The 19,104-nt window shown below is 43.8% G+C and overlaps 1 protein-coding gene across 1 annotated transcript; it reads left to right on the forward strand.

Annotated features, from left to right (window-relative positions):
- Window positions 1-6,003: 6,003 nt before the first annotated feature.
- LOC310780692 (uncharacterized protein) lies at window positions 6,004-17,788 on the forward strand (the record flags this gene model as incomplete). Its single annotated transcript, XM_083641203.1, has 17 exons — window positions 6,004-6,165; window positions 6,490-6,612; window positions 7,263-7,385; window positions 7,718-7,828; window positions 8,682-8,716; window positions 9,781-9,927; window positions 11,180-11,308; window positions 12,149-12,215; window positions 12,597-12,631; window positions 13,724-13,876; window positions 14,826-14,954; window positions 15,571-15,676; window positions 16,100-16,222; window positions 16,583-16,614; window positions 16,802-16,984; window positions 17,543-17,659; window positions 17,753-17,788. The coding sequence occupies exons 1-17, from the start codon at window positions 6,069-6,071 to the stop codon at window positions 17,786-17,788; spliced, it is 1,746 nt and encodes a 581-aa protein (XP_083497329.1). The 5' UTR covers window positions 6,004-6,068.
- Window positions 17,789-19,104: the final 1,316 nt, after the last annotated feature.

Genomic DNA, 19,104 nt, shown 5'->3' on the forward strand with positions numbered 1-19,104 from the left:
CACTTGCTGAAGACAAAACTGAAGGGAAAACGCCCAAGAAGAAGAAGGAACTGAAGACAGTTGCAGTGGAGGCCTGGCAGAGCATCACCAGGGACGAAACCCAGTGTCTGGTGATGTCAATGGGTTCGATTTATGATTATGTTAGTTTATCCAATTACTTTTCGTCCCTTAAAAAGGGGGGTGCCACATATAAAATGTGTTGTAATTCCTACACCGTTCACCTGATTTAGATGTAAATACCCTCAAAGCTGGAAGTCTGCAGTTAAAGCACATATTGATTGATTCATTTCAAGTCCATTGTGGTGGTGTACCAAGGCAAAATGATGAAGATTGTGTCAATGCCCAAATATATACTGTATGGACCTAACTCTATATATCTTTTTAAGATGAATCTGGTTTGTGTGGCTGGTTTTCCTTCCAGGCCGTTGTTGAGATGCCGTCTGCTGCGAGGCTGTTCGACTTGCTGCAGCATTCTAAGGAAACACCTCTGCTATTCAGAGGGTCGACACTCAGCTTGCACCTAGTGGGCGAAGACATCTATATGACAATGGTAAGCACCACGCACTCACACACATACACACTATATAGAGGCATAGCATGCATGGCAGAGGTGGGGGCTCGAGTCGTATGACTTGCACTCGAGTCTCTCCGTTTTAATCACTAGAGACTTGACTTGAAGAATGAAGAGAAGACCTCAGACTTGACTTGGGTTCTGCTGACTTGGGACATGGCCCAATCCAATTTCTTAATTTTACCCCTACCCCTCATTTTTGAGTGCCCCTCGGAGGAGCCTACCCCTCGTATTCGAGTGCCCCTCGGAGGAGCCACAAGCAGTAGAGGTTGAAATTGTTTCCTAGAAAATGGGACAACCCTCATTACATCATCATTCAAAATATTAATTCTGTGGTTTTTCTGAATTAACAAGATAAATCTTATTCAATCAGAAAAAAAGAGCCACATTTATCTATTTTTATTGAAAACCTATCTCATTAATTCAGAAAAACACGGCTGTTTCTCTGAATTATCTTATTAATTCAGAAAAACGGGGTGATTTTTTTCTGTCAAGTGAATGCAATACATTTTCGTAGGAATCCCTGGAAAACATGATTATAACATTATTGTAGGCTACTACATGTTATACAGGGTTTCCGCGACGTCCAGTGTCCGTAAAGAATTTAATTTATCTGACAAATGTGTTGGTCACGTTTCAATAATGGTGTTACACGCATTTTCCCCGGACCGAGTCGCTGCTATCTGGGACGGTATGGACTCGATGCTCGCTGGCTCGCCGGCTCAGACACTTCTGCTTCTGGTGTGTTCCTGAGCTGGGAGGACGCCCCAAAATGTTAATTATGTTTTCAAATAAGCATGCAAAAATTACAACAAAATGTGAATATTGTTGTTTCATGTAGATGCAAAGGATTGTGGAATTGAAAGCCGATTCAATGGCAGACGCCTCCAACACTGTCGGCAAAGACTCCGCTATGTCTGCCAAGATGGCCGCCTCTGCTGAAGTACCCCAGGCCACCACAACGATGCCGGTGACCAACCAGCAACCGTTAGCGTCCACATCTGGTTCAGAGGCAACAGCATTGAAATCTCAAACTCTGCATCTCAGGCCAATAAGTAAGGGTTTAGAGAGGCTGTGTGTGTGTGAGGCTGTGTGTGTGTGTGTGTGTGTGTGTGTTGTGCCCATATTGGTGAGTCAGTCAGTGTAGTTTTCAGTGGAGAGTTTTAGTCTCCCTTGATGGTTCAAATGTTATTTCAAAAAAATATTCGATAATACATCAAGTAATACATAATTGATTATTATATTATTATTATATGGGAATGTTTGATTGTTTTTACATGAAAATTGTAAGGTGGTGAATATGGACACAAAATGTCAACTCTAAGCCAAGTGTAGAGTGCTGCTAAAGTCACGCCACGCCCCCTTCTGGGTTCGGCATCCGTAACAAGGGATATGTCAAATCGGGATATGCATTTCATCCGCCATTCTTTTTGGTTCCATGTCGCTGTTCCGACCTCTCGCTGTTCCGACCTCCCCTCTCCCAGCCCCCATGCCTAAACCTAACCTCCCCCAGACCCTAACCCAAAACCTAACCTCTCCCACCCCCACGCCTAAACCTAACCTCCCCCAGACCCTAACCCAAAACCTAACCTCTCCCACCCCCACGCCTAAACCTAACCTCCCCCAGACCCTAACCCAAAACCTAACCTCTCCCACCCCCCACGCCTAAACCTAAGGTCGGCATTGCGGGTGGTCGGCATAGCGGGTGGACACCATTCTTTTTCTCATAGACATTTCCTAAAATGCTTATAAAAATAGTTTTACTTGGTCAAACAAAGTGATTCACTCTATCTCCCCCCTCCCCTCTCTCTATCTGTCTCTCTCTGCTGCTCTGTCTCTCTTTCACAGGATGCATCAATAGCCATACTGAGTGTAACAGCAGTCAGGTAGGTTACCTCACATCACTTGTATCTATAAACTGATATTCATCCATCCGTCTGTGGCTTTGACTCCGGTCAGACCGTCCGTCTATGAAAGCAGCTGTCAGCCTACGAATGTAACTGGAATGTCTTTTATGGGTTTTGTCCTTCTCTGTCTCCATTTCTCCAGTTTATAAAGCTTAACCTGAGGCACGCGATGATAACCAACTTGCCGCGTTGCTATGATGACTACAACACAGAGGGCGACATCACCAAACTGCTCATGCCGTTTTTTGGACACGATAATATTTCAGAGAGAATCTTTCTGCCTAAAGAGCACATGGTAGGTATATTAATCCCATATTCTGATGCTATATGTATATTCATAGTATTCATTTTGGTGACTCACTATGGGAGCATATTCCTTCGCGACCCTACAGAAGCACTATGTCGCTACGCCCAATCTTTCCGCCCCATATTTTATTTTCAATTTTTGTCAACACACAAACAAAACAAGACAAACAAACAGGCTCAGACAGTAAAATAAAATAAGCATAGGCTACATACATCATCGACATTCAATATTAGTTCTTGTCATAAATGTTTTAGAAAATAAAGAAAGGTGTTCCTGTGTTGAATTCTACCCGGCTACCGATTTGACAATAATATACTGATGTTTAAAAATACTAGTACATTTAATACATTTTTAATATTAATCTGGTTTGTGTGGCTGCTTTTCCTTCCAGGCCATCGTCGAGATGCCGTCGTCTGCAAAGCTGTTCCAGTTGCTGCAGCATTTTAAGAGAAGGCCTCTGCTGTTCAAAGGGTCGACACTCCGCTTATGCGTAGTGGCAGAAAACATTGATATGACAATGGTAAGGGCTACTACGCACGCAAACATACACACTATATACATGTAGATGCTTACATGGCAGAGGTGGGGGCTCCAGTCCTATGACTTGCACTCGAGTCAGACTCGAGTCTCAGTTTTAGTTTCTTGAGACTTGACTTGATGCATGACCTGAAGAAGTTGACTTGGTCACACCCCTGATTCAAGATTATGTTACTTTTGGTCCCTTCAAATGTAATTTTGGTCTCTTAACATGTAATGTAATTCCTACACTGTTCACCTGATTTAGATGCATAAATACCCTCAAATTATAGATGGAATTCTGCAGTTAAAGCACATCTTGATTGTTTAATTTTAAATTCATTGTGGTGGTGTACAGAGCCAAACTGATGATGATTGTGTCCAATGTCCAAATATATATGGACCTAACTCTACAAACACACACACACACACACACACACACACACACACACACACACACACACACACACACACACACACACACACACAGTACATACATACATATATACATTGTATGAATCTTCATTGAAGGAATATTCCACTCAACACTGTCGGCTCTGATGTGTCTGTTTCAGGCTGGCTTTTATACATTTCTGATGACCCTGAGCGGTGCTGTAAGTAACACACACACACACACACACACACACACACACACACTAATCTCATCTCCCTACTTTAAAGGCTAAGGTTATTTTTTGATTGCATTGCTTACCATTAACAGATCCTATGAAAATAACAAAATCAACAATGCTCTACTCCCGTTACTTTGACTTCCCACGTCGTGTTTTTATTTTTAGTCGTTACATTGCAATAATGACAAAGAAATTGTAATCATTTTAATAATAACGGAGACAAGATAACAAGGGCAGCAGCTAGCAAAGACTTTTCAACATAAAAACTGTAAACTGCAAACCTCCATTTTAAAAACTCATTCAGTTTCTCCGTTTTCCTTCCTGCTTACTTCCTGGTGTGGGACCTGTCTTCCTGTCTCCTCCTCCAGGCTGCAAGTCAGATCAAAGCAAAGCAAGTGGTGGGTGTCTGCAACGTTGCATCGTCTGGCGATGAAAGACACCTCAGGGCGGCGCTGTCAAAGATAGGAGGGGTCAAGAACTACCTGCCTATGCTGACCAAGGTAGACCCACACTCACACTTTGGTCTCACGTTAAAATCCCATGATACATCCATCCATCTTCACCTGCTTATCCTGGCCACATGAACCAGCGCTGACTGGGGCATCCCAAGGCGTTCCCAGGCCAGTGTGGAGATGTAATCACTCCACCTGCTCCCCGGTCTGCCCCATTGCCTTTTCCCAGCTGGACGTGCCTGGAAAGCCTCCCTGGGGAGGAACCCTGTACAATCACATTGAAATCCATCCCATTGTACTGAATGGTAATGTTAAGTGTGATGTCAAACAAAACTAAGTCATATTTCTACCATACCTTTTTCTCAGTTTTTTTCCAATATTTTATTTTCAATTTTTGAGAACAATGCACAGACAAGACAAATGAACACGCTCAGTCACAGGAAAAGAAAAGAAAAACATACATATATTATCAATATTCAATATTACAACATGATTACCAGCCACATAAGGTGCTTATGGGAGATATTGTGCCTGGGGTCCCACACAAGGGGACCCTGAGTTTTGTCAGTGTTTTTAAATCCAAAATGATATGATATATTCCAAAATCTCCAGATCATCACAATTATCATCCCACTGATAGACGATAATGAAATCAATTTCACTTGCCTCTCCTGTGTGTGTGTGTTTGTGTGTGTGTGTGTGTGTGTGTGTGTGTGTGTGTGTGTGTGTGTGTGTGTGTGTGTGTGTTTTCCAGGTGTACATAGAGTTTGAGTGTCCAGAGGATGCAGACCGGCTGGTCGTTTGGTTCAGCCACCTGAAGGAGCTCCCTGGCTACCGAGTCTTCAGGCTGCACGGTGAGCAAGTCCAAGACTTTCACAATATTCCTGTGAACATCATGATATTCAACTGGATATTGGCCCAAGCTTACTGTAAATATGTATATCATGCAGTAATGTAATTTATTTTTCCTTTGAATGATGTATTTTCACATTACATTATGTACTTTTGTCATTTGATAATGTAATATATTATTTTATTTTATGATCAAAAATAAGTAATCTCCTCATTCTATTGTGGAAAAGTAAAATACTCACAACTATGATTAGCTATGTAGTCTAAGGGTGCTTTCTCACTGGAAACGATTGCTTTCATTCCGTGCCAGAGTACGATTGCCCCCCTTTCCCCCCCTCCCCTCTCCCCCGCTGGTCAGCTTTCAAATTACAACATTTCTTCAGTGCTCGGGAACGGAACACTTTCAGAGTACACTTGTATCATCAACTACACATGGAGTGTATCCTTACCTGTGTGTTGTCTACGTGGTTCTGTAGAGTTGGCATTCACATTCGCAAGTGTTCCCCAGTAAGAAAGCACCCTAAGTGACACAAGGTGTGTGGAAGGGGGTGGAATCATAGAAAATATTTTGCAGTAATGTAATTTATTTTTCCTTTTGAATGATGTATTTTCACATTATTACATTATGTACTTTTGTAATTTCATAACATAATATTATTTTATGTTATGAAAAAAGGTCATCTCCTGATTCTACCCTCTGGAGACTAGCTTTCAAAATGATAATCCCTTCCTTAAATTTCCTTTTCTTTTGAAGAGGCGGCAACAGCAAAAAAAATAAAACAAAAAAAGAGAGAAAGAAAAAAAGCAAAAAAAAAAGCGAGGCAGTCGGAAATGGAAGCTGAGTTGACGGCAGACACCTGCAACAATGTCTGCAAAGACCCCGCTGTGTCTGTCAAAATGGCCGCCTCTGCTGAAGTACCACAGACAGGTAGGATGAAACAGACAATGGCCATTTGGTGTAATTTGCTCAGTCCTGCTATATTTTGTAATTCAATATTACCGAATATTGGCCCAAGCCTCCAGAAGGTACATGTGATGTTTGTGGAAAATGTGTATATCATGCAGGAAAGTAATTTCTTTCTCCATTTGAATGACGTATTTTCACATGATTAAATTATGTACTTTGGTAATTTCATAATGTAATATGTTGTTTTATTTTATGATAAACAAAATTATCTCCTGATTCTACCCTGTGGAGACTAGCTTTCAAAATCCCTTCCTTAAATTTCCTTAAATCAACTTTTGTTTGAAGATGTGGCGACAGCGAGGGAGTCTGAAATGGAAGCTGAATCGACGGCGGACGCCTCCAACACTGTCTGCAAAGACTCTGCTGTGTCTGCCAAGATGGCCGCCTCTGCTGAAGTACCGGAGACAGGTAGGACGAAATAGACGATGACCATTTGGTGTAATTAGGGTATCGGCCCCGAAACCCTAGGTTTGCGCGGGCTCGCCGCATGTAGCTCGGCCTCTGCTTTGGCTTGTGACCGCACTTTGACGTGACAATAATCTAGGTGGCCAATTTTGGTAAAACATCGGTAATATCACCAGTGACATCATCAGTGATGATAACACACATGATGACACACACACACACTCTAGTGCAGTGATACTCAACTTGCGGCCCGCGGGCCACATGCGACCGCGGGTGCCCCCTGTGTGGCCCGCGATGGAATTGCAAAAAACAAACAAAACAAAAATACACAAAAGTCATCAGGAAGATCATCCAGCCGCCAACAGAAGGGCAACAGCCAACAACTGTCCAAGAAACTGCTGGAAACATCATGTGAGAGAAAACAGCCTTTTGAATGCATTTATATACAGTACATGTAGACTAGTGTTGTCACGATACATTTTCACTTTGATACCAATACGTAAGGTAGATCGGAAACAAAATGTCCACAAGGGTTGATCACATTTTCAAATTCACAGTTTATTAACAACCTTGTAACACTGAGATTGAAGGACCTGGTTACTCTATTACATTATGTACTTTTGTAATTTCATAATGTAATATATCATTTGAAGATGCGGCGACAGCGATGGAGTCGGAAATGGAATCTGAATCGACGGCGGACGCCTCCAACACTGTCAGCAAAGACACCGCTGTGTCTGCCAAGATGGCCGACTCTGCTGAAGTACCACAGACAGGTAGGACGAAACAGACAATGGCCATTTGGTGTATTTGGCTCATTCTTGCCATTTTTTGTTATTCAATACAGTATTATCGAATATCGGTCCAAGCCTACAGTAGGTGCATGTGATGTTTGTGGAAAATGTGTATTAAATTCTTTCTCCTTTTGAATTATGTATTTTCACATTACAGTATTACATTATATACTTTCGTAGTTTCATAATAATACATAATTTGATCTTATAATTAAAAAAAAGTAATCTCCAGATTCTACCCTGTGGAGACTAGCTTTCAAAATCCCTTCCTTAAATTTCCTTAAATTAACTTTCGTTTGAAAATGTGGCAACAGCGAGGGAGTCGGAAATGGAAGCTGAATCGACGGCGGACGCCTCCAACACTGTCTGCAAAGACTCCGCTGTGTCTGCCAAGATGGCCGCCTCTGCTGAAGTACCACAGACAGGTAGGATGAAACAGACAATGGCCATTTGGTGTAAGTAGGGAATCGACCCCTTTGGGGCCGAAACCCTAGGCTTGTGCAGGCTCGCCGCATGTAGCTCGGCCTCTGCTTTGGCTTGTGACCACACTTTGACGTGACAAAAATCTAGGTGGCCAATTTTGGTAAAACATCGGTAATATCACCAGTGACATCATCAGTGATGATAACACACATGATGACACACACACACTCTAGTGCAGTGATACTCAACTTGCGGCCCGCGGGCCACATGCGACCCGCGGGCCCATGATGGAATTGCAAATTTTTTTTCTTTCTTTTTACAGTGCACCTGAATGCAACATGCAAGATACCCGCTGAATAAGTGTCCAAATGTTCATATCATTCTGTCCAATACTCCACTTCTGTTATAGCATTTCAGTCTGGAATATGGAATATCTTTCAATAATCTATGATTTAGCTGCTAAATTGTCAAATACCGCCATCTGCTCGCTACCCAGGCACTTATGTATGTACTTAACCTATAACTAACTTAACCTAACTAACTATCCGGTGTGCACAACATTGTCAGACTAAACTCCGGCTGACACCCCAAAAACCTACAAACTGCTACAGAAAAATGTATATTGCCTGTTTATTAACTGGCCCCTGGCCTTCTATCATTTCACGAAAGTGGCCCCCAGGCAAAGCAAGTTGAGTATCCCTTCTTTAGTGTGTGTGTGTGTGTGTTTGGACAAGAGAGCATCTATAAAGATGTGTGAACGTGGTCATGATGTTATATTTCTCTCCCTCTCTTTCTCCCCATCTATCCCTCTCTCTCGCCCTCCGTCACTCTCTCTGCTCTGTGTCTCTTTCACAGGATGCATCGGGTGGGAGTCCGAGTCCAGGAGTCAGGTAGGTTTCCTCACGTCACATCTATAAACTGTTATAAAACGGCTCTCTCAAATCAAGCAATCTGATTGGTTCACAGCCATTGTATAAATCCTGTAACCCACTCTCATAACCCATGGCCATGGGTTATGGTTGCCATGGCAACTCTCTTACTAAAAGGCTTTGGTTACCTCAAATGACAATGTAGAAAAAACAAATGGCGGAGACAGCTGTCAGATCCTTGTGAATCGATCTTCGCTTATAACTTTACTAATACTTCGCAGAAAATTATGTTTTGTACAAGAATAGACGCGGGCTAATGTCTTCTTTGCAAAAGAAAGGCTGTTAACCCCGCATTTAACCCTGCATCGTTAGTTGGTGTCGGGCTTTGCAGAAAGCTCTCAGCTTCTCAGCAAGCGCTGAGAATGCAGCGCTGCGCTCGAGCTGCGTGTCGGTAGCCTGGGTAAACCCATCCCCCACGTGACCTGCTCTCAGACCTGTTCTCAGTCACTATGACTAGTGACTGGGAACTGAGAGAGCAGGTCACGTGGGGGCTGGGTTTACCTAGGCTAGCGTGTCGGGGCTTTCCAGAAAGCTCTCAGCTTCTCAGCAAGCGCCAGGATTGGCCAATGTCAACTTCAGTCTCCAGAACGATCCAATCAAATCACCCGCACGTTCTTGCAGTCCCGCCTTACAGTAGTGTTTCAACTGACTCTATCAGACTGCCATGCCAGTCGGACTTATAGTATTATTATTATTATTATATTATCATACTTGGAAACCGTTTTATAAAAGCAATATAGCACTCGAGCTGCGTGTGTTGTGGCAGTTATCCCACAACATCAACTACACATGGAGTGTGTAGTTGATACATAAGTGCCTGCGGCCTCGTGGGATAACAGCTGATCAGCGGGATATATTTGCCACAACACACTTGCTCTCATGCTATATTGCTTAAATATTCATCCATCTGTCAGTGGCTTTGACTCAGGTCAGACCGTCTGTCTATGAAAGCAGCTGTCAGCCTAAGAATGTAACTGGAATGGCTTTTATGGGTTTTCTCTTTCTCTGTCTCTCCATTTCCCCAGTTCATAAAGGCTAACCTGAGGCACATGATGATAACAAACTTGCCGCATCACCATGACTACACAGAGGGCGACATCGGCAAACTGCTGATGCCGTTTGCATTCATTAATATTGCTGAGGAAATCTTCATTGTTCCTGAAAAGTGCATGGTAGGGACCTTGTTTTATCTCATAATCTGTTCAGAATTACAACACATTTTATATGTAGCACCCCCCTTCAGAACTCATTGGACGGGCCCAAAAGCAATTGGACAATTGGCTGCTCAGATGTTCAATGGCCAGGTGTTATTACTGCGTTATTCCATTTACAAGGAGCAGATACAAGGTCTAGAGGTCTTTCCATGTGTGGTCTTTGCATTTGGAATGGTTTGCTATCAATCCTCAATATGACGTCCAAAGAGCTGCCACTATCGGTGAAGCAAGCCATCATTAGGCTGAAAAATCAAAACAAACCCGTCAGATAGCAAAAACATTAAGTGTGGCCAAATCAACGGTTTCATACATTCTTAAAAAGAAAGAATGCACTGGTGAGCTCAACAACACCAAAAGACCCGGAAGACCACGGAAAACAACTGTGGTGGATGGCCGATGAATTATTTCCCTGGTGAAGAAACATTTGGCCAGATCAAGAACACTCCAGGAAAACCTCCCAGAAAGCATCTAAAAAAAAGCCTGTAGAGACCACCGTATGGCATGGGCATGTATGACTGCCATCGGAACTGGTTCCCTTGTATTTATTGAGGATGTGACTGCTGACAACAGCAGCAGGATGAATTCTGAAGTGTTTCGGGCAATATTATCTGCTTATATACAACCAAATGCTTCAGAACTCATTGGACGGTGCTTCAAAGTGCAGATGGACAATGATCCGAAGCATACTGCGAAAGCGACCAAAGAGCTTTTTAAGGCAAACTAGTTGAAAGTTCTGCAATGGCCAAGTCAATCACCTGGCCTGAATCCAATTGAGCATGCATTTCACTTGCTGAAGACAAAACTGAAGGGAAAACGCCCAAGAAGAAGCAGGAACTGAAGACAGTTGCAGTGGAGGCCTGGCAGAGCATCACCAGGGACGAAACCCAGTGTCTGGTGATGTCAATGCGTTCGATTTATGATTATGTTAGTTTATCCAATTACTTTTCGTCCCTTAAGAAGGGGGGTGCCACATATAAAATGTGTTGTAATTCCTACACCGTTCACCTGATTTAGATGTAAATACCCTCAAATTAAAGCTGGAAGTCTGCAGTTAAAGCACATATTGATTGATTCATTTCAAGTCCATTGTGGTGGTGTACAGAGCCAAAATGATGAAGATTGTGTCAATGCCCAAATATATACTGTATGGACCTAACTCTATATATCTTTTTAAGATGAATCTGGTTTGTGTGGCTGGTTTTCCTTCCAGGCCGTTGTTGAGATGCCGTCTGCTGCGAGGCTGTTCGACTTGCTGCAGCATTCTAAGGAAACACCTCTGCTATTCAGAGGGTCGACACTCAGCTTGCACCTCGTGGGCGAAGACATCTATATGACAATGGTAAGCACCACGCACTCACACACATACACACTATATAGAGGCATAGCATGCATGGCAGAGGTGGGGGCTTGAGTCGTATGACTTGCACTCGAGTCTCTCAGTTTTAATCACTAGAGACTTGACTTGAAGAATGAAGAGAAGACCTCAGACTTGACTTGGGTTCTGCTGACTTGGGACATGGCCCAATCCAATTTCTTAATTTTACCCCTACCCCTCGTTTTCGAGTGCCCCTCGGAGGAGCCACAAGCAGTAGCGGTTGAAATCGTTTCCTAGAAAATGGGACAACCCTCATTACATCATCATTCAAAATATTAATTCTGTGGTTTTTCTGAATTAACAAGATAAATCTGATTAAATCAGAAAAAAAGAGCCACATTTATCTATTTTGATTGAAAACCTATCTCATTAATTCAGAAAAACACGGCTGTTTCTCTGAATTATCTTATTAATTCAGAAAAACGGGGTGATTTTTTTCTGTCAAGTGAATGCAATACATCTTCATAGGAATCCCTGGAAAACATGATTATAACATTATTGTAGGCTACTACAGGATACTATACATATTATACAGGGTTTCCGCGACGTCCAGTGTCCGTAAAGAATTTAATTTATCTGACAAATGTGTTGGTCACGTTTCAATAACGGTGTTATACGCATTTCCCCCGGACCGAGTTGCTGCTATCTGGGACGGTATGGACTCGATGCTCGCTGGTTCGCCGGCTCAGACACTTCTGCTTCTGGTGTGTTCCTGAGCTGGGAGGACGCCCCAAAATGTTAATTATGTTTTCAAATAAGCATGCAAAAATTACAACAAAATGTGAATATTGTTGTTTCATTTAGATGCAAAGGATTGTCGGCAAAGACCCCGCTGTGTCTGCCAAGATGGATGCTGAAGTACCGCAGACAGGTAGGATGAAACAGACAATGGCCATTTGGTGTAACTAGTGCAGTGCCCGTTCCTTTCCCCCCATTCACAGATCATGCCCACTCTTCACCCCCCCCCCTTCCCCATCCTCCCTCTGCTTGCACTGCTCCACCCCAATTGGTCGAATTGCATGGAATTCGACACTGCACTTTCTCACTTTAAACTATTTCAACATTATCTATCATGATTTAATCATTAATAATAATTGATAGGACTTTATATCACTCTCTCTCTCTCTCTCTCTCTCTCTGTCACTCTCTCTTCCTCTTGTCACCCTGTCTCCCCTTCTATCACTCACTCTCTTCCTCTACCACTCTCTCTTCCTCTGTCTCTGTCTCTCTCTGCTCTGTGTCTCTTTCACAGGAGGCATCGGGTGGGAGTCCTGGTCCAGGCCTGAGGTAGGTTTCCTCATGTCACTTGTATCTATAAACTCCTATTCATCCATCTGTCGATAGGCGCTTTCACACCGGCCTTGAAAGCCGCAAAATGCACGGAAAATAGGATCCGCGCCTCCGATGTGAAAGTCGTGAACGCGGGTTGGTGGCTAATTGTTGTATGCCTTTCGTTCCGCCAGCCGACCTAGTCTCAGCGGCGGGTTAACCCGCCTTCACTTGAAAGCGTAGCAGCAGCAAGCCGGAACAGTGCGAATGGTCAGCTCATTCATAAAAAAAATTCAGGGGAAATCACCTCATGCAGCAAGAAAGTGCATGAGTGAAAGTAAAAAAAAAGTAGCCTATACAATCATGACTGCAGGGACGCCAGGAGGAATGCTCCGTGCCTGTAAGTAGGTTAGGCTTTATGCTCAAACGATGTTGACATTAGTAGGTAAAATTAACGGATATAATAATAATAGCTTCAGACGGGGCCGATTACGGGCTGCGCGTGCTCCTGCAGCCTCTCTCTCTCTCTCTCTGTCCACTGCTCTACACGGACGCACACACGGCTTGTTTCTCTCTCTCTCTCTGTTCTGGAGCAGTCCGCTGCAACACCGACGGACACGCGGCACACACGGCTCACACGGCTTGTTTCGTTGTTTTTTACATAATGACAGCACGCTGTCTGTCGCTGACTGAGCGGAAAGCTACATGTCATGACATGAGTCCTGGCTCCTGGCAGACTAACGTGAGGGTCTGTGTGTGACTGTGTGGCTGGGGGAGTGTCTGTGCACTCCTCCTCTTTGTCTGACTGCTCTGCTGTGTAAAATCAAGCGAGTAATACAACGTTATTTAATTTAATTATTGAAACGCCTTTCAATCCAGGAGCGGTGGCTGTCACTTGAAAGCACACCCCAGGACGGGAATGTGGCGGTGCTGCTTGGCTGTGTGTGAAAGCAATTTCTGTGGCGAGGCTGCCGGTTTTGCGGGCCTTTTGAACTGCAATTTTGCACGATCTGTGTGTGAAAGCGGCTTATGAAAGCAGCTGTCAGCCTAAGAATGTAACTGGAATGTCTTTTATGGGTTTTCTCTTTCTCTGTCTCTCCATCTCCCCAGTTCATAAGGCTTAACCCGAGGCAGCTGATGATAAAGAACTTGCCGCCTGGCTATGGCAACCACTACACAAAGGGCGACATCAGCAAACTGATCAAGCCATTTACATTCGTTAATATTGGAGAGAGAATGTTTGTTGTTCCTGAGAAGTGCATGGTAAGTAAATTTTTTAATATTTCCCATAGCCCTCCCCCGACCAGCAGCACCACCACCATGGTGATGAGATTGTTGCAGGAATATGGTTCTATATACAGTTAGGTCCATATATATTTGAATGACAGGAGAACAGCCAGCACTCTAGATGTCCTTTTTGCAAGGTTTTTATTTTCTCTTCAGGCAGACACAACGAATGTTTCAGCCCATAGGCCTTCTTCAACGCTGAAGAAGGCCTATGGGTTGAAACGTTATTGAGAGTTGCAAGCACTGTCAAAGTAAATAAATGACTGCAAAACCGTTTACCATTTTCTGATATACGACTGATTTTGTGTTCCTTTAGAACAAAAAAGTTGTCCTTGTCCAATAGTAAAGTAAGGTCCAAAATGAATTGTGTGAAGGACAAATTAAAAAAAGGCACGTGTCTTTTCAGATTGCATTTTGCAAATCATGAGCATTCATTCGTTCATCTTTCATTTCATTTTTCAATGTAGTTAACTGTTTTATTATTAAATGGCTCATTTCTAAGCATTTTTACTACAGTACAGTAGGTTCAGGTACACCAGGAAAGATCATCACAGAGTAAAACCCATCTCACCCTGGCCATGACCTGTTCCAACTCCTCCCCTCTGGTAGGCGGCACAGACTACCTACCGTACACCAAAACTACCAGACATAAGAACAGTTCCTTCCCACAGGCCATCACTCTGATGAACACTTGAACCAGTCACTTGTCCACTTCACTTGAACACTTCGCTGTACACTTGAATCACTTTACCTGTTGCCCCTACTGTACCTCATGCACACAATCTCCCCCAACACACACACGCACACACACACACACACACACACACACACACACACACACACACACACACACACACACACACACACACACACAGCTTTTATGAGTAATGATGAATCTGGTTTGTGTGGCTGGTTTTCCTTCCAGGCCGTTGTTGAGATGCCGTCGGCTGCGAGGCTGTTCGACTTGCTGCAGCATTCTAAGAAAAAACCTCTGCTATTCAGAGGGTCTACACTCAGCTTGCACCTCGTGGGCGAAGACATCTATATGCCAATGGTAAGGACCACGCACGTCGCACTCTGGTGGGGGCTCGAGTCGTATGACTTGCACTCGAGTCAGACTCGAGTGTCTCAGTTTTAATCACTAGAGACTTGACTTGAAGAATGAAGAGGAGACCTGAGACTTGACTTGACTTGGGTTCTGCTGACTTGGCACATGGCCCAATCCCATTTCTTAATTTTACCCCTACCCCTGGTTTTTGAGTGCCCCTCGCTTTCCCCCTTGCCCTTCAGAACGGAGCCACAAGCGGTAGGGCTTGAAATCTTTACCTAGGAAATGGGACACCACTGGTTACATCATTTTGCCAAACTGAGGATAATAAAGCTTCTGGTTCCCAACAAATGAACGGAGTCTGCAGATTCTGCACTATTTTGTCATCATATCGCATATTTCCACAAATTAAATAATACAAATTTATTGCCGTTTTCCTGAATGAATGAGATAATCCAGGGTATCCAGGGCAGTAGGAACTCAGTGATCACTGACTGTCCGGCTCAGACACTTCTGTGTCTGATGTGTTCCCGAGCTGGGAGGACGCACCAAAATGTTAATGATGTTTTCAACTAAGCATGCAAAAATTACAACAAAATGTGAATATTGTTGTTTAATGTAGATGCAAAGGATTGTGGGATTGAACGCCGTTTTGACCCCCAACGCTGTCAGCAAAGACTCCGCTGTGTCTGCCAAGATGGCCACCTCTGCTGAAGTACCGCAGACAGGTAGGACAAAACAGACAATGGCCATATTCCTGCTATTATTTTTTAAAACAGACTGTAGAAAAGTAAGATACTCGCTACAACCATGATTACCTATGTAATTTATGCAACACAAGCTGTGTGGAGTGGGGAAAGTTTTAGATTTTTTTGTGGGGGTGCAATATCACAGAAAATATTGCGACATTCCCGTGAGCATCATAATGTTCAATAGTATCGAATATCGGCCCAAGCCTAGGTGCCTGTGTTGTTTGTGGAAAATGTGTATAGCATGCAGTAATATAATTTATTTTTCCTTTTCAATTATGTATTTTCACATTAGTACGTTATGTACCTTCGTAATTTCATAATTCTATTTTATTATAAAAAAATAATCTCCTCATTCTACCTTGTGGAGTCTAGCTTTCTTACATTAATTTTTGCTTGAAGATGTGGCGACAGCGAGGCAGTCGGAAATGGAAGCTGAATCGACGGCGGACGCCTCCAACACTGTCTGCAAAGACTCTGCTGTGTCTGCCAAGATGGCCACCTCTGCTGAAGTACCACAGACAGGTAGGACAAAACAGACAATGGCCACTTGGTGGCCATTTGGCTGAAACGTTAAAGTCTGGACAGATATGCATGTCGACTGCTCACTTGTTGGCGGAGGCATATATCCACAGTGCGGTCATTCTAGTTTCTGACATGAAAATTGTAAAATGGTGAATATGGACACAAAATGTCAACTCTAAGCCAAGCGTATTGCTGTCAGCCTTCAAAAACTCATATCATTGGAACTTGTGTGTGTGCGTGTTTTAAAAAGAGAGCATCGCTATAAAGATGTGTGAATGATATATTTTTCTGTCTTCTCTCTCTGTGTCTCTCTTTCACTCTTCTCTGTCACTCTCTCTCTCTGCTCTGTCTCTTTCACAGGATGCATCAGGGAGTCCAGGCCCAGGGGTCAGGTAGGTTTCCTCACATCACTTGTATAGAGAGGCAAAGTGACCACCTACTTCCTGCTTCAGCACTGTACCAGAGATTTTCATCCGCCATTTATTTTCCCATAGACCAGACCAGCACATCAACAGGGGGGGGGGGGGACAGTTACATTATTACAGTTACATGAATGACATACTATATGTCTCCTTTCAGGATCTGTCCGGGCTTTCATTTTCCCAGTTCATAAAGCATAAACACAGGCACCTGATGATAACCGACTTGCCACGTCGACTTGTCGACTACAATACAGTGAGCGACATCGCCCAACTGCTGATGCCGTGGTTTGGATCCACTAAGATTGCAGAGAGAATCTTTGTTGTTCCTGAAAAGTGCATGGTAGGTACCTTTTTTCATATATCCCATATTCTGATGGTTTATTTTATTTTAGATTTTATTTTTTCCACCATGGTGATGAAGTCTGGGCAGGAGACTGTACAGTATATACTATTAGGGTTGGGCGATGTCAACCAAATAGGCATCGCAATGTTTCCACAGTTAAAATCATGATGGACAATGACATCGTTGTTAAAGTGATAGGCCAACTTTTTGAGAGATTTGCCTATTTGCCATATTGCCCATACATGAACAAGATAAACAATAAAATACGATGGCCAGCAGGCATCGTCCATCGGGCCTTACACGCGATATTAGCGCTGAAAGATATTGATTCTTCAAGTATTGCAATTGCGCATTTAACTGCAATTCAACTTCCTCTTGTCATAAATGTTTTAGAAAAAAGGACGAAAAGTGATTCAGTTGGAAAAAAATGAGAACAGATCCTGTGTTTAATTCCACCAGGCTACAGATTTGACAATAACATACTGATGTTTAAAAATACTACACCTAATACCTTTTTAAGATTAATCTGGTTTGTGTGGCTGCTTTTCCTTCCAGGCAGTTGTTGAGATGCTGTCGCCTGGGGACCTATTCCACGTGCTTAAAAAGCCTCTGATGTTCAAAGGGTGTCGACTCCGCACATGCGTAGTGGACGATGACATTGATATGTCAATGGTAAGGACGACGCATGCACACATACACACTATAGCTGTATATAGCTGTATACGGGCTCGCTTAAACAGACTGAGGAACTCATTTGCGCCCCAGGCTGTCAAACTGTTGAATCAGGGCTACAGGCTCTAGATAGGGACTAAGGAAGCGCTGCAGCCACTTTCCTTATTCGTGTCTTTTGTTATTGTTTTGTTTTGTCTACTATGCACTTTGAGGATGGTGTTTGTTGTCGTTTTGCACTGTTGTATGTATAAATGAGAAACAAGTGTCTGTGGATGCAAGACAAATTTCGGACTCTGTCTGACAATAAAGTAATATCTTATCTTATCTTATCTTATATACTGAGAGTGTGACGGTGGGATGAACCCTTTCATGATGGGATAAATCAGGCTTCTGGGTCGCCTGGGGACCACATGTGGAAGAAGCTGGCTTCATCCCTAAAGCTTTGTCCAAGCGCTCCTGATGATCGGCATCCTCCTATGCCCATTTCGCTTCTATGGCTTCTCATTGGGCTTTCCTCTCTTTGGCCTCCGCCTCGAGTTTCTCAAGCTCCCACTCTTCGTATCCTTCATTCTCGACTCCTGGAAGGCAGATGGGGCCGACCCGGGGGCCGGGCCACTCCGTTTATATCTCTCAAACTCTGCCTTCGTTCTCTGCAATTCCTGCTTGAGTTCCATCCTCGCCATATCGGATTCCATTCGATCCATTCTCATCAACTTCCGGTCGGCTTTCATTTTCGCCAGTTCAGCTTTCTTTCTCACCAGCTCCTGCACCGTCTCCAACATATTTTCCAGGTGGGACAAGGTGGCGGATGGATCATCGCGGGGCCTTTCCTGGGACAATGCTTGCATCGGGCTTGAAGGACCATTTTGTTGGAGCGATCCATCAGGACCTGGCTGAGTGTAAGGCAGCCAGGGGTGGTAGGTTACCGCCGGAGTCATTCCAATATGTCGCGAGGCCTCTGGCTTCCTCGCAGAAGGGGCCAACCACTCGTTCACGTTCCAACCTGGTACCTCGGTTCGTGGAGGCATTGCCGGAGGAACTTCCTCCTCAGGTTGGCTAGCAGAGTCTTCTTGGCCATTGGGTGACAAGCTTGATTCGTCACTAGCATGCATTGTCTCAGGCGTGCCCATCACTGCACGTTGGAGGTTGGGATAGTTGTGTTGGCCAGCATCTCCTGTAACATGTTCTGGAGAATCAGGTGGAGACTGCTCCGCGGTTTGGTATCCTTCGTCTATCTTGCTGCTTCTGCCTGATAGGGCGCTTGGGGAAGCCCGACAGCTAGCGCGGGACTCGGCCGGTATTTGTTTTGGCGTTATTCTTCTGCGTTCTTCAAAGGCCTTCCATGTCTCACCGTCTAGGCGGCGAAGTGAAGCTCGTGAATGGGGGTTTGAAGGTCTCAACATGTTTCGGGGGAACGTGAGTCGATCGTGAACGTGAGTCGTTCG

The sequence above is a fragment of the Poromitra crassiceps genome (genome assembly GCF_964638095.1).
Source record: "Poromitra crassiceps genome assembly, chromosome: 8".
Classification (NCBI taxonomy): domain Eukaryota; kingdom Metazoa; phylum Chordata; class Actinopteri; order Beryciformes; family Melamphaidae; genus Poromitra; species Poromitra crassiceps.